Source organism: Aegilops tauschii, chromosome 4, assembly GCF_002575655.3.
Source record: "Aegilops tauschii subsp. strangulata cultivar AL8/78 chromosome 4, Aet v6.0, whole genome shotgun sequence".
Taxonomy (NCBI): domain Eukaryota; kingdom Viridiplantae; phylum Streptophyta; class Magnoliopsida; order Poales; family Poaceae; genus Aegilops; species Aegilops tauschii.
In genome coordinates this window covers 114,886,502-114,898,698 of record NC_053038.3, presented here as the reverse complement: position 1 = coordinate 114,898,698, position 12,197 = coordinate 114,886,502, and the positions used below count along the sequence as shown (strand labels likewise).

At 40.2% G+C, this 12,197-nt stretch overlaps 2 protein-coding genes across 2 annotated transcripts; both read right to left on the bottom strand.

Moving 5' to 3' along the window:
- Positions 1 to 217: 217 nt before the first annotated feature.
- LOC109784210 (protein HEAT STRESS TOLERANT DWD 1) lies at positions 218 to 4,565 on the bottom strand. Its single transcript, XM_020342804.4, has 13 exons — positions 4,392 to 4,565; positions 4,230 to 4,292; positions 3,905 to 4,011; positions 3,739 to 3,817; positions 2,864 to 3,040; positions 2,643 to 2,741; positions 2,241 to 2,409; positions 1,988 to 2,091; positions 1,759 to 1,898; positions 1,602 to 1,674; positions 924 to 1,039; positions 706 to 823; positions 218 to 579 (listed from the first exon to the last, which is right to left on the bottom strand). The coding sequence occupies exons 1-13, from the start codon at positions 4,440 to 4,442 to the stop codon at positions 427 to 429; spliced, it is 1,449 nt and encodes a 482-aa protein (XP_020198393.1). The 5' UTR covers positions 4,443 to 4,565; the 3' UTR covers positions 218 to 426.
- A 1,244-nt stretch (positions 4,566 to 5,809) lies between these two features.
- LOC109784211 (protein ZINC INDUCED FACILITATOR-LIKE 1) lies at positions 5,810 to 11,944 on the bottom strand. Its single transcript, XM_020342805.4, has 17 exons — positions 11,665 to 11,944; positions 11,100 to 11,140; positions 10,351 to 10,411; positions 10,114 to 10,216; positions 9,918 to 10,020; positions 9,805 to 9,858; positions 9,654 to 9,716; positions 9,516 to 9,565; positions 9,363 to 9,438; positions 8,583 to 8,759; positions 8,417 to 8,504; positions 7,489 to 7,574; positions 7,303 to 7,410; positions 7,001 to 7,045; positions 6,831 to 6,919; positions 6,316 to 6,359; positions 5,810 to 6,165 (listed from the first exon to the last, which is right to left on the bottom strand). Exons 1-17 carry the CDS (start codon positions 11,870 to 11,872, stop codon positions 6,062 to 6,064), a joined length of 1,500 nt encoding a protein of 499 aa, XP_020198394.1. The 5' UTR covers positions 11,873 to 11,944; the 3' UTR covers positions 5,810 to 6,061.
- Between the last annotated feature and the right edge of the window lie 253 nt (positions 11,945 to 12,197).

Here is a 12,197-nt window from a genome sequence, read left to right as displayed (position 1 = left end):
CGGCTCGATGACTGTTTTATTCAAGCCTACGGCTCGATGACTGTTTTATTCAAGCCTACGACCTAAGTATGTGTGGATGCTGCCTGATGGCTTTATTAATTTAAAGCCGGACGCTTCTAGCATCTATGTTCCCAAAAAAAAAAACAATTGATGGCTATTTGGTGATCAGCGTTGGAGTTGCCCTAACAAGGCTCAAATATGCGCTCATCCAGCAAAATTCTTCGGTGTCAAAAGTAGAGCATCTGGGTCAGGTAATTTGGTGAGTATCATCCAGGATGACTGATTATCCACTATCTATTACACGAAATAGAGATGGTTGTCTCCACGAAACAGAGAAACATAAAATACATGATACTGAAAAGAGATAGATACTCGCAGTATTGTCCTTAGCCTAGAAGGATATTCAGATATTTCATTAGCCTTGCATTAGCCAAGTGGCGCCAAAGTAGGCTTGTCTGCCCCAGCTATGGTTGTGTCTATGTTGCTGGGCATCAGCACGTTGAAGCCATCGGCTGCCGTCGACACGATCATCCCAGGTATCTGTGGATGCCAGTGCAGTTCTTTCAAATCTTTCTGGCCCTGCACATTCACAAAATCATCACATCTACTTGCTTCTTTACAGCTCTTTACGCATGTTGTTTTGGCCGCGACACATGCAAAAGAATGGAAATTAAAGCCATCTTCAGGAGAAATTTTGTCAAGTACCTGGTGAACAAAGAGAAGTTGTGGGGGCAAATCTTCAGGAGCATTTGCCTGCTCTTTCATCTTTGCTCTGAACTCAGCTTCCTCTTCTGCATCTTTTTCCAATGAAAGATCCCAAATTCTGAAGAAAAACAATCCAGCATGTTACAGCAAGAGAACTCGACATGTCGTAGGATATCAGCACTTCAAAAACAAAACAAAATGATAGGAGGGACAGCTACGTGAGTTGATGATCAGCAGATGATACAGCCAAAGTTGATGCTTCATGTGGACTCCATTCCACAGATGTAATTGGGTGCTTGTGGTACTCGAAATGCGCTACCACTGCGCCGTCATCCTGCCAATACACAGAAAGCACAGTGAACAGAGAGTTGACGTGAACATACCATTCTCAAGCAATTGTGCATACTTATAAGAAAAGAAACAATAGTTCATATCATACATAGGAAAATATATTTTAAACAAAATTGGCAAAGCAACATACTGATTGTGGTAGTGTGTAACTGCAGTGATTTTGGCAGAAGTGTGCACTATATATACTACCGGCAACAAAATAACATGTAACAACACATACTCCCTCCGTCCCATAATGTAAGTCATTTTTCGACACGTCAAAAAATGTCTTACGTTATGGGACGGAGGGAGTATCAAATTAGCAATTCTACTAGCAATAACATGCCAAATTTTCATCAACAGAAGTCTTATTCGTCTTGTATTATCTTCAAAATACCCGTTCACTTAATACTTATCTTTCTCAATATAGAGTACATAGGCAGGCAGGCAAACAGAAGCCTAAAGTACAAATCAGAAAAACACAAACCACAGGAAAACACCCCTTTGAAGTGGGTAGTATGCAACCGACGAGCATAGAAAAATGTGCTTTGTCAAGACGAAAGTACCTTGATAAATCTAAGATCACGAATTGAGAAACTGCCATCATCACATCCTGAAGCTATCATACAGCTAGCTAGCCTGATAATGGAGGTCACAACATAAATACAACGGTATACAGAAGAAATAGTAGTGCTCATGAATAAAAAAACCTAGTAAATATACCGATTCCAGGAGACAACGTTAACATCAGCATTGTGAGCCTTAATAGGCATACAGGGTTTCTTCTCTGTCCTAACATCCCAAATACATATCTTTCCATCCACTGAACAAGAGGCAAATACGTCGCCTTCTGTGGGACTCCACTGCAAGAATATAATCAAATAATTTTTAGATAATCAACATATCCAGAGGACATAGGAGTAGATATATGATACATCATTCAGTGGTATGCCTGTAGATCTTCAACGCTTGCGGAGTGTCCAACAAATGGTTTTGTATCTACGTCCCAAGTGCTCGAAGATGGTTCCCAGAGATGAATGCAACTGTTGCAATCACCTGTGTGGAAAAAACATTAAACTGGTCTAAGCCAATGAATGTATACCAAATTAAATGAAAACGCTGATCTATGAATACATGACAGAGAGATCACGAGAGAACATATCTGAGGATAAAGCATTGTAACATGTAATAGATCTATTACATACCAGAAACAAGTCTTCCAGTAACAAGTGGACTCCAATCAATTGCATATCCTTCATCTTTATGGCCATTGAATATTTTCAAAGGTACATGATTATGGATTATGTCGTCTTCTTTGTGTGCAACTGGCCCTGAATCTGCTACTGAGTTAAGGAAGGATTTGAAGTCCCACACCTGCATATTACACACAAAGTAGTCAGTTCAATACATTATGTTCCTTACAAGTTCCTAAGAACGAAATATGATATGTAAATGACGGAATTGGGGTGTGGAGTCCTTTATTCCTAACAAATATTATGCACAGATTATTCTATCTGTTCCTGGGAAGATGTGGCAGAGATTAACCAAATGTTGAGTGGGCCAGCCACGGGAGTAAATAAAGAGAAATGAGAGCCAAACAGAATTACCTGAACATGACCTGTGTCTCCCCATGTAGCACATATGTGTGGTTGTTGAGTCATTGAGCGTATCCTGTTTACACACCCCGCATGGGCCACCTTTTTTAGCTGGTATGTACAAAATTGACCTATTAGCAACAGAAGGTTTGTACCAATGCAGCAAAGCTAAAGTGTGAAATAATTGATGTCAACGAAAAATATGAAGTTGTGCATTTAGAGAAAAAACATACATGTAGGATGGGCTTTATATCCTCATTAGTTTCCTCCTCTTCTTCTTCATCACTGCTGCTATCACTATCCATATCACTGTCAGCATCAACTTTTGAAGATGGTATAGGTTCCCGCTTCTTCCCGTTTATGTTGGAAAGCTTGAATACGCCAATATAATTCCATGGAGCCTTTTCAGCCTGTAAAGGATGAAGCATAGCCCTTAATTTAGATAGATAAACTGTGTGGAAACGTAAATGAAACATGCTACCTCCATTCCTAAATATAAGACGTTTGGGAAACGTTTGGCAGTTTAGGTAGTAAATGGTAAGCAAGTACGAAAACTTTCTTTTCATGCACTAATTACTTGAGATTCCACCAATATAAACATTATTTCTTGGAGCACAAAAATCCCCGTTAGCTGAGTCTCATTCTTAAAGCTTAACAATACCCAGCCGAGCTCGGTTGCAAGCAATCATAGCTTGGCCGAGCCTTACATATTGAAGCTGTAATAACACCAATAACAATGAAACACGCACCAAAGCAACAATCATGTTATAAATGGGAGCAAGCATCCACACTAAATTTCTGACATGGTTCATCTGTACTAATAAACATTAGCAATTGTACGACGTTCCATCTAAAATAGCAGAATAAGAAACTGATGCAGACCGGTAAATACCCTAGCACATTCTGGAGAAGTATACATGAGTAGGCACCAGCAATCCAGCAGTTAAACAAGATAATCAAATATGCCCTTACAAATACATTTGAGACGATCAAACTCATCTCTATGTGGCAGAACAGAAAGGAACTGTAATCTCAGTTTTGCTGCAAGACAAAGCATGAAGTAGTCCTTTCTGTGTAAATTTTAAAAAGGGTAAAGACGGAACGCAACCTGAGTTCCAGCAACGCCATATAATGTGTGTGGGAACTCTGATCGGACAAGCCCAAGTTGATCTTGTACAACATCAAAGCTACAAAGCGAAGTGAATCTTTGAGAACAGATAATTTCGTAGTCTACGAACAATGCCTCCCTGTGGATAAGGAGAATATAGTTTTACCTCAAGCAAGGCCAACCAATACTAAATCCTCGGAGATAGTTGTAAGCCTCGGGATCAAACTGGAGCTCCTCTCCCTCCTCCAGTGCATCTACACCTGGTTGCCACACCTAACAACAAAATCCACCATTTACATATGTAATTCCACATACACAGTTTTCAGCATCATCCTTAGCATGAGAACAGAAGAAAGCACAACTTAAGCAGGTACAAAACACAATTTAATCATAGGAGCAATTCGTCTCGGCAGGCATCTATACGCTCCAATCAATCAATCAATCAAAGAACAATAAAATAGCATTGAAACGAACGACTAGTGCTCCCGCACCTTTGCCGGACCAGAAGCCACCGCAGCGGCAGCAGACGATGAAGCATCAGCCTTCTTCGTTCCCTAACCAAACAAACGCCGCCCAAGATAACACGAAAATTAGGGAGAGCTTATCATCAGTGGGAAAAAGGAAATAAGAAGAGCCGCTGCGGAATCGCGTGCCTTGCCCTTCTTCGACTTGGACTTGCCGGCCTTCTTGACTGTGCGACCCATCGGAAAGCTAAGGCTGAGAGGTCTGCCGGAGAGAGAGAGGGGGGGGTGGGGGGGGGGGGGGGGGGGGGTGCTAAGGCGGTGGTGGTCGGAGTTGGAGGAGACGGAGGCGCAGATTAATTGGCGGCGGCACCGCTCAGCTCCATCCCCAGGGTTTTGAGGAAGGACGGACGGACGGGAGCACCCTCTTAGATGGGCCGGGCCGCCTCCCACGTGGGCTCTCAGGACATTTATTCATCTCGGCCCCGTCAAGCAGGCCTCGTGGAAACTTGGGCTTTTTCTGCCTACCTGCTTCCTCGCATTTGTAACCTCGCGCCGACATTGCCGGAGTTGCAGTGCTCGCCGTCTGCGCCCCCGCCTGCTGGCTGCTGCTGCAACAGGAACGGCGCGACGCGGCTATTTCGCCAACGCAACCCTGCTCGCGCGGCACCTTCCCTACCAGCCCCGCCGTCTTCCGCCTACCTCCGGCTCCCCCCACAGTGGCGACCACCTCTGAGACTAAATCTTGGTTAGTTCTAAATATGTTCTTACATTTCGATGCTCAAAATTATTAGCATTTTCAAGCTTTAGGTAAGGCCATCTCTGTTTTACCTACTACGTAAGGTAAATTCAGATCGAACACAAAATTGGATGTGCTCGCTTTCTTCGTGGTATCGATATTACATACTGTTCATCGGTTTCTTTAACAATCGGGAGGCTGTATGATTGGTAGTGAGCGTCATTCCTGGATTATAAGCCCAGAGTGTATCAGAATGGTAGATCTCTGAACTTCCATCAGCTATGTTTCAGACTTCAGAGGTCAGATGTTTGTCATGCGTTGCTGCTAATCATTTGCAGACATTCTTACATGATAGTTGGTGACATACTTCACTAACTGAAACATTGAACGTTGTTAGTTTTCCATAAACTCTCACCTATGCAGTTTTCGTACTTAATTTTGCTGATGTCATGCCTGGACCAGGCTTGGCATCTTCCAGATGAGCTGATGGACAAGACAATGTTGTAGTTTGCTTTTCGCGGAAAAGGGTGTTGATAGGCATCAGAATGGGTATTGCTAAGCATGGATGATTTGTGCAAGCCTTCATCACTCATGGTATTTTCTTGAGCTTACATGTTTTGCAAAATACTACTTTTCGTCATTCTTGTTTGGTGATTACCATTTCCATCCCACATTGGATGTTTACTTGGGTAATCTTATGCGAAGTTCTTGTTTTCTGCATGATTAACACAACTCCGCCACGGTTGAAATAAGATGAGCAGGTGGCGTTTGGGTTTCACGTATTTACTTAGGAGGGACAATGCGATCAATTTATGTTTAGTGGGAGAAAGCGACATGGTCGCAACAGACAAGGGCACATGATGCTGGGTCGTAAAATAGTCCTCTGTATGGAAAAAGGTTTACACAGTATCTCACAGTTCAGGGTATTACATTAAGGATGCATATTCAGTATATCATACTAAGTGTCTTCCTTATTTTAATACTGTACAAGTATAATCACTGGCTCTCTGCACAACACGGGGCTGGATTGAGGATTGGGACTTCTACGCATTTTTTGCAAGCTAAAACATGGTTGTAACTTTTCACACCATTCATTGTTCCACTGCTTTGGGGGTTCCAGCTGCTACTTAAAATCATATTGCTTTGGAACTGCTAGGAATGGCTTGAAGGTCAGCACAAGCCCAATTACTTCGACTAAATTCAAAATCAGGAATATCATTTGATCCCCTGCATGAAGAAATATATCATATGTTATTATTTGCAATTGCACATGCCCATGGTGATTAATTACATGCGTACTGCACGGGACAAGTTTTTTTAAAAAAAATAACTGCTGTTGCTGAAATAAGAATGTAACCCATAAATTATCAAACATACCTGGAAAGAAAGCAGCATGTTGGCGCTTTTGGGCCCATGAGAACCTACATTTGAAATTTCCAAATATGATATGTTATAGATGGTATATGCATACATTATGTGCATATGAACCTAATATCAAGGAATAATAGTACTCCCTCCGTCCCAAAATAAGTGTCTCAAGCTTAGTACAACTTTGTTCTAAAGTTAGTACAAAGTTGAGACACTTATTTTGGGACAGAGGGAGTATAAGAGAAGGTGCTGGTAGGCTTACTAGTGACCATATTATTTTAATTTAGCTCTGGGCTTTATTTATTTTTACCAGACACAGCTCTGGCCTTTATCATTCTTAGTATTAATTGCCCATGTGGTACTAAATTTTAGAGTCCACTATTATGTCCAATCTGATAATAAAGGAACTAGTTCTTTGAGAAGCTCCATCAAGGTTCAGTAGGGTTCACATGCTATACGAATTTTACATGTTAGCATATTGATTGTGTTCAAAGAAGATTTGGATGGTTCACAGCGATACTCACAGAACACCTGCTCCTGCTGGAGCAATAGCCTTGAAGAGGGACATTGCAGTCGTAGATATGCCATTTGCAGCACCTCTTTGATTTTGTGACTGTCGTTTCAGTAAACTGAGTTAGCTAATTTGAGAAGCAATTGAGAGTATAAAAGTCACACAAATTGACTTGATACTTACCACAGCACTGTTTTGCAGAATACAAGTGCCCGTTAAGATAGTCGTCTGATCAAAAATTTCAAATATGTAAAATGTAATGTTAGAAAGAATGATAGTGTTGTATAAAAAAGCAAATAACTTCTATGTTGGCATTTCTTCTATTATGGTCAATCCTGTATATATCCTGGACTATAATGTAAACCTTATGTGATTTCTTAATCTGTAAAATCCTATTGCTCAAAATTGATACAGCATGTATGGTATTCTGTTTGAAAGAAATAAAGTCATGTTTGAGACGACGAGATGGAATTGTTGACACTTACGGCAAAAGCACCCTTTATAACGGCAGCGAAATAAATGGCTAGTCCGAGTTTGGTCCCTGATAGGTGTGTCATGAAGGGGTAAGTAGCAAGAAGTGGTATGGATAGAGCCTGAAATGGACATGTGATTGTTAAAAAAAGGATATGTATAGAAATGTGAGTTTTGTGGGAAATAGCTCGGTTACTCACAGCTGCAATACGGGATGAAATGATAGACCCAAGATATTTGTGGACGTGTCTATAAACAAATATTTGATACAAAAGAAGACCAGCACCTGACATCAAATGTGAAATTAATATTCAAAGTTTTTTTATTATCATAATACACCACAAATAATTAGTACTAGAATTTTACCAGTATAACAATGAGACACAATGTTCCAGAATGGGTAGCGTGTAGTATTAGAACTAGTTTTGATTAGAAAGAAGTCTACATTTTGGGCCTTTAACTTTGCCCCAAGTGCATTTTGGTCCTATAACTTTCAAACAGCCCGAAATGAACCCTGAACTTACAAAACAGTTCAATTATGAACCCTTGTCTGGTTTTCGAGCAGTTCCAGTTACCTACATGATTCGTATGCGTACGGACTCCTCCAGCCCATATATGGCTCTGTGGCACTGTAGTTCAAAAATAAAAATAAAAAGGAAAGGCGGCTTGGGCCAATATTTTGTACCAACGATTTATTTTTCTCTCTTCTCCTCTCTCTGTCAATACTTTCACATCGTCGGTCCCTCACCTCACATTGTTATTGAACTTGCTCTTCATATCTATGTGGCAATCACATCGGTAAAATATTTCATGCCGCATCAGCGAAAACCGCATTGAAGTCAGTGGTTTGTCCAAAAGTGAGTAGTTTCGTGAGCTTATGGTTCCCTTTGGACTGTTTGAAAGTTTTAGGGCCAAAAGTAATCTACTTTTTTTTTCTTTTGATTATATCTGGTTTCAAAGTGCACCACTACATGGCTGAATGTTCCATAAATATGAACATCCTAGAGGCAATCTTAATATTGTGGTGCACATTTTATAGCATTTGTAGTTGAGCTCAACTGCATAAATTAAAATGTTAATATGTAAGAGATGTTTTATAAGATTATATACAATGGTTATAACCTATACCTGAAACTGCAAGAACTTGGCCAACATCTTTAGATGAAAAGTTTAGTCCGCCATACTTCTTTTCACTTACAGCCCACAAGGAAAATATCTGATACAAAAAAAATATATGTGTTATTTATCTATTCATTAGTTTGTATGTTGTAAGGGGAACATGAATAGTAGTTACCTCACTGTATGCTGTATCATGAAGGGTGAAAACACAATATGCAATTATAGAAGACATCAACGGCCAGTTCTTGTATAGACTCTTCTCTGGATGTGGAACTTCTCTATGGGGAGCAGCTCTTGAATCACCAACCATTTCTACTTCCCTTTCTAAGTTTTTATGCATATGAAGTGTCTCCTGGTAGCAAGGTTCAGTCACATATTAATGTTATAACCCCAGTAAGAAAATTAATCTAGATAACCAAGCAATAACTGATTGAAACCAGTTGCAAATGGACTAGAGGAGCTCAACAATTGACACATTTGTTTGCCCTTTGGCTTGTCTTAAATTAATTTTATTCCCTTTCTCTAAAAAAATAAAACCAAATTTATGCCTAATGTAGAAAACAATATATATTTATTACATATTATGGATAATTATTATTTTCCGCATCATGTTAGACCCCAATTAAGCCCTCTAACTGTTCAGCAGTTCTCAGTTTTTCAGTTTTGGTCCGAAGTACAAATGCTGCCTTTTCAGGAACAGGCGATGCATGGGATTAGGAAATACATGTGTCCTATCTGTTATTGACTCAGATCTGGATAGTAATGGAAGTCGTGATATCAATTCGGGCTGAAAATGTGCCAAACATTATAATTAAAAACTTAAAAGAACCCTCTAGAAGTTGGAGACTAGAAATGGATGTCTCAGAGTAAGAGAAATTCCATTAGATTATACTGGCAAAGCTATTAATGGAAAAGGAAAAGCATAGGGTATAGTATCAGTGGGAATGCCACATACCGGTAGCCATATGCAGCTTATTAGAACAGCAAAGGCGATCAGTGAAATAAAAAGGCACGGCAACAAATAAGGAAACCTAAAAAATGCATAGTGTTAGTTTCATGAAGTGGGCTCGTTAGAATTAAATAAAAGCTTATTTACACTACAGTGTACCTTCCAAAAATCGAATTCTCAGAAAATAGGTTTGGATATTGCTTTGCAGGCTGACAGGAAAGTAAGAAAACAAGTGTGTTAGAATAGGTAGTACATTTATTAGTATTTGGAAATGGGCATTTCTGAACAAATAGGTACCTGTGCTAAGTAGCCTCCAATGGCTGGACCGACAACAAGACCTATGCCCCAACCCGTGCTTACCTGTACCCAATGAATAAAGTCAACTAGAGCAACTGGTAAAGTTGTAATTGCGATGCATGTAAAAGAGTAGAGTTATATGTTCATTTACAACTGATAATCCTAGAGCATGATGTTCAGGTCGACAAACTTCAACTGAATAAGCCTGTAAAAGTCAACAATTAGTATGGCATAACTGATGCTAGATTGGGCAAACTTGGATACCTTTATTGGGGCAAGCATGCCATTCATAGAACCAAGGAGCATTCTTGTGGCAATCGCCATCCAATACTTTACACTTAGTCCAAATAGAGTGTTAAAGATGACCCTGAAAGAGGATTGATTACCGAGCTTATAAATTAGCAGCCACGTAAAAGTTAGCATGTTTATTTTGTTACAGCTAGCAGAAAAGTTTGCTCACACTGAGAACATGGAGAATGCAATGATAGGTTTTCTCCCAATACGATCTGCCACCACACCCCAGAAGAGCGAGGCAAAACATCTGCCGATCATGTACGATGCACCTATATGACATCGACATCAGTATACCATATCTTAATCTGGGTGAGTATATATGTTAGTGTTTGGAAGAAGAACTGAAGGAATGTACTGGAACTTTGTTACATGTCGTTGATTCAATGAGTTTTAGCATTCTTACCAAGAAGACCAGCATACACACCGATGTCTTGTTCGTTTTTTGCCACATGCATATCTTGTATCTGTTGTCAAGGAAGGTCAAACTGAGTACATAAATAAAACGAGTGATGTTTTATCAGCATTTGTTCGAACTCTTTAAACCGAGAACAAAATAAACCCTTGAAAGTGTCGATCCTTGGCGGTTACCAGTTCATAGAGTTCAATCATTTGCTCCCATCGGAGTTTTATGGTTGATAATGGTATACGAATAAGCGATGCATCATCAGATAGTGCTTGTCTGACTCACCTGAAGGCATGCATGCGTTGTATCTCTTTTGCAGTGTATGTCTGTTCATTGTTTTTAAGAGGTCTACCATGGAGTGATCCACTGTGGATCAATTCCAATTCCAGGCTGGACGTTTTACATCTTAAGAGACGTCAAGATTATGTTTATGGGAATTAATGATGATGAGTATGCCCCATGTTTCAGAGCTGAGTGAGACCTATATGAGAGAAGTGGTCAGAGCCACGGTGACTAATAATGGTTACAACTATGGGTGGTGGCATGAGTCAGAAATGTTTATGCTAAGATATTTGTATATATAGGATATATTGATTTGCATTTCTTTCTGGTAAATTCTTTGTGAATAAATATAGTATTAACAGGAAAATTCAGCAAACTGAGGCCGCAATTTTTTTAGTTGGGTTAGGCGAAGGACATATGGCAGTACCAATTAAATTAAATTAATCAAAGTGAGATCGTTAACATACCATGAAGTACAAGAATGGGAAGAGTGATGATATTGGTAGAGCTGCAAGTTTAAAGGAGATATTGTCAATATATTGCAAGAAACATGGCCTATCATGACTAATACTCTCTCCGTCCCAAATAAGTGTCTCAACTTTGTACCAACTCTAGCACAAAGTTGTATTAAGCTTGAGACACTTATTTTGGGACGGAGGGAATACGTGTGAGCTTGCTATCAACAAAAAAAATAGATACATTGTCAAATTCCATCCCTGCTAGTAATGCTATTTATCGTACACTGTTTAATGACTGCATACAGATCTTTTCTATATCTAGAATGTGAAAAAGCTATGATCGTCCTTTTTAAAAATGTTTTTTAAAGTTGTTATACAGTAACAAGATGCACTGTAAAATGTTCCTAAGTTAATAAAATCTTTTATGTTAGAAAAACAATATGCACAGTAAAAGAATAAATATGCATGGTGAGATGCAGAGCAAAACATATATAGTACTCCCGTCTGGAATTAACTATCGCTGAAATGAGTGGATCTACTAAGTAACTTAGGGTAGAGCGACTAGGTAGAGTACCCGAGGCGAGGGTGGTGACCCCGACGTAGAAGAACTCCTTGTAGGGCGTGCCCGTGTTGTTCTCCTTCTTACGCTCCATGGCGCACCCCGGGCACCCCTCGTAGTACACCGTCTCCGGCGGCGAGGGTGAGGGCGGCGCCGTCGCGTCGTCATTGTCGTTACCATGCGGGAACGTCCGGTTCCTGGTAGTGTCGCTCATTGCTGCCATGCTGGTGCTAATAAATTAACTTAGGAGTAATTGATTGACTGCAGCGCCAGTAGCTTCAGAGTACAAGACACTATATATGTTGTGATGATCTTATATAGCGCAACGCGATGCGGTGCAAGTGCAGCTAGCAGTGCGTCTCTGTCCCCATGGGCAGCAAAAAGCTTGCTGCTTTTGGGTTCTTAGCGCGCTAGCTGCCTGTCAGTCTCAGGCTAGGCTGACACGATGGATCGAGTGGTCAAGAAAGTAACATAACAAAAAATGCACTTGTAATATTCTACAGTATGTAGTAGCATGAACGAGTGCAAGGAGAGAGTCAGAGAAAGAG

What these genes read in the sequence shown, in the direction of transcription:
- LOC109784210 (XM_020342804.4), bottom strand. Translation starts at nt 4,442, where the DNA reads ATGGGTCGCACAGTCAAGAAGGCCGGCAAGTCCAAGTCGAAGAAGGGC. An exon ending in CCAAGTCGAAGAAGGGCAAG is followed by an intron (nt 4,293 to 4,391) that starts GCACGCGATTCC and finishes TTGTTTGGTTAG; the next exon opens with GGAACGAAGAAGGCTGATGC. An exon ending in TGGCTTCTGGTCCGGCAAAG is followed by an intron (nt 4,012 to 4,229) that starts GTGCGGGAGCAC and finishes TTTTGTTGTTAG; the next exon opens with GTGTGGCAACCAGGTGTAGA.
- LOC109784211 (XM_020342805.4), bottom strand. Translation starts at nt 11,872, where the DNA reads ATGGCAGCAATGAGCGACACTACCAGGAACCGGACGTTCCCGCATGGT. An exon ending in ATGATACAGCATACAGTGAG is followed by an intron (nt 8,505 to 8,582) that starts GTAACTACTATT and finishes TTTTTGTATCAG; the next exon opens with ATATTTTCCTTGTGGGCTGT. An exon ending in TTATAAAGGGTGCTTTTGCC is followed by an intron (nt 7,046 to 7,302) that starts GTAAGTGTCAAC and finishes ATTTTTGATCAG; the next exon opens with ACGACTATCTTAACGGGCAC.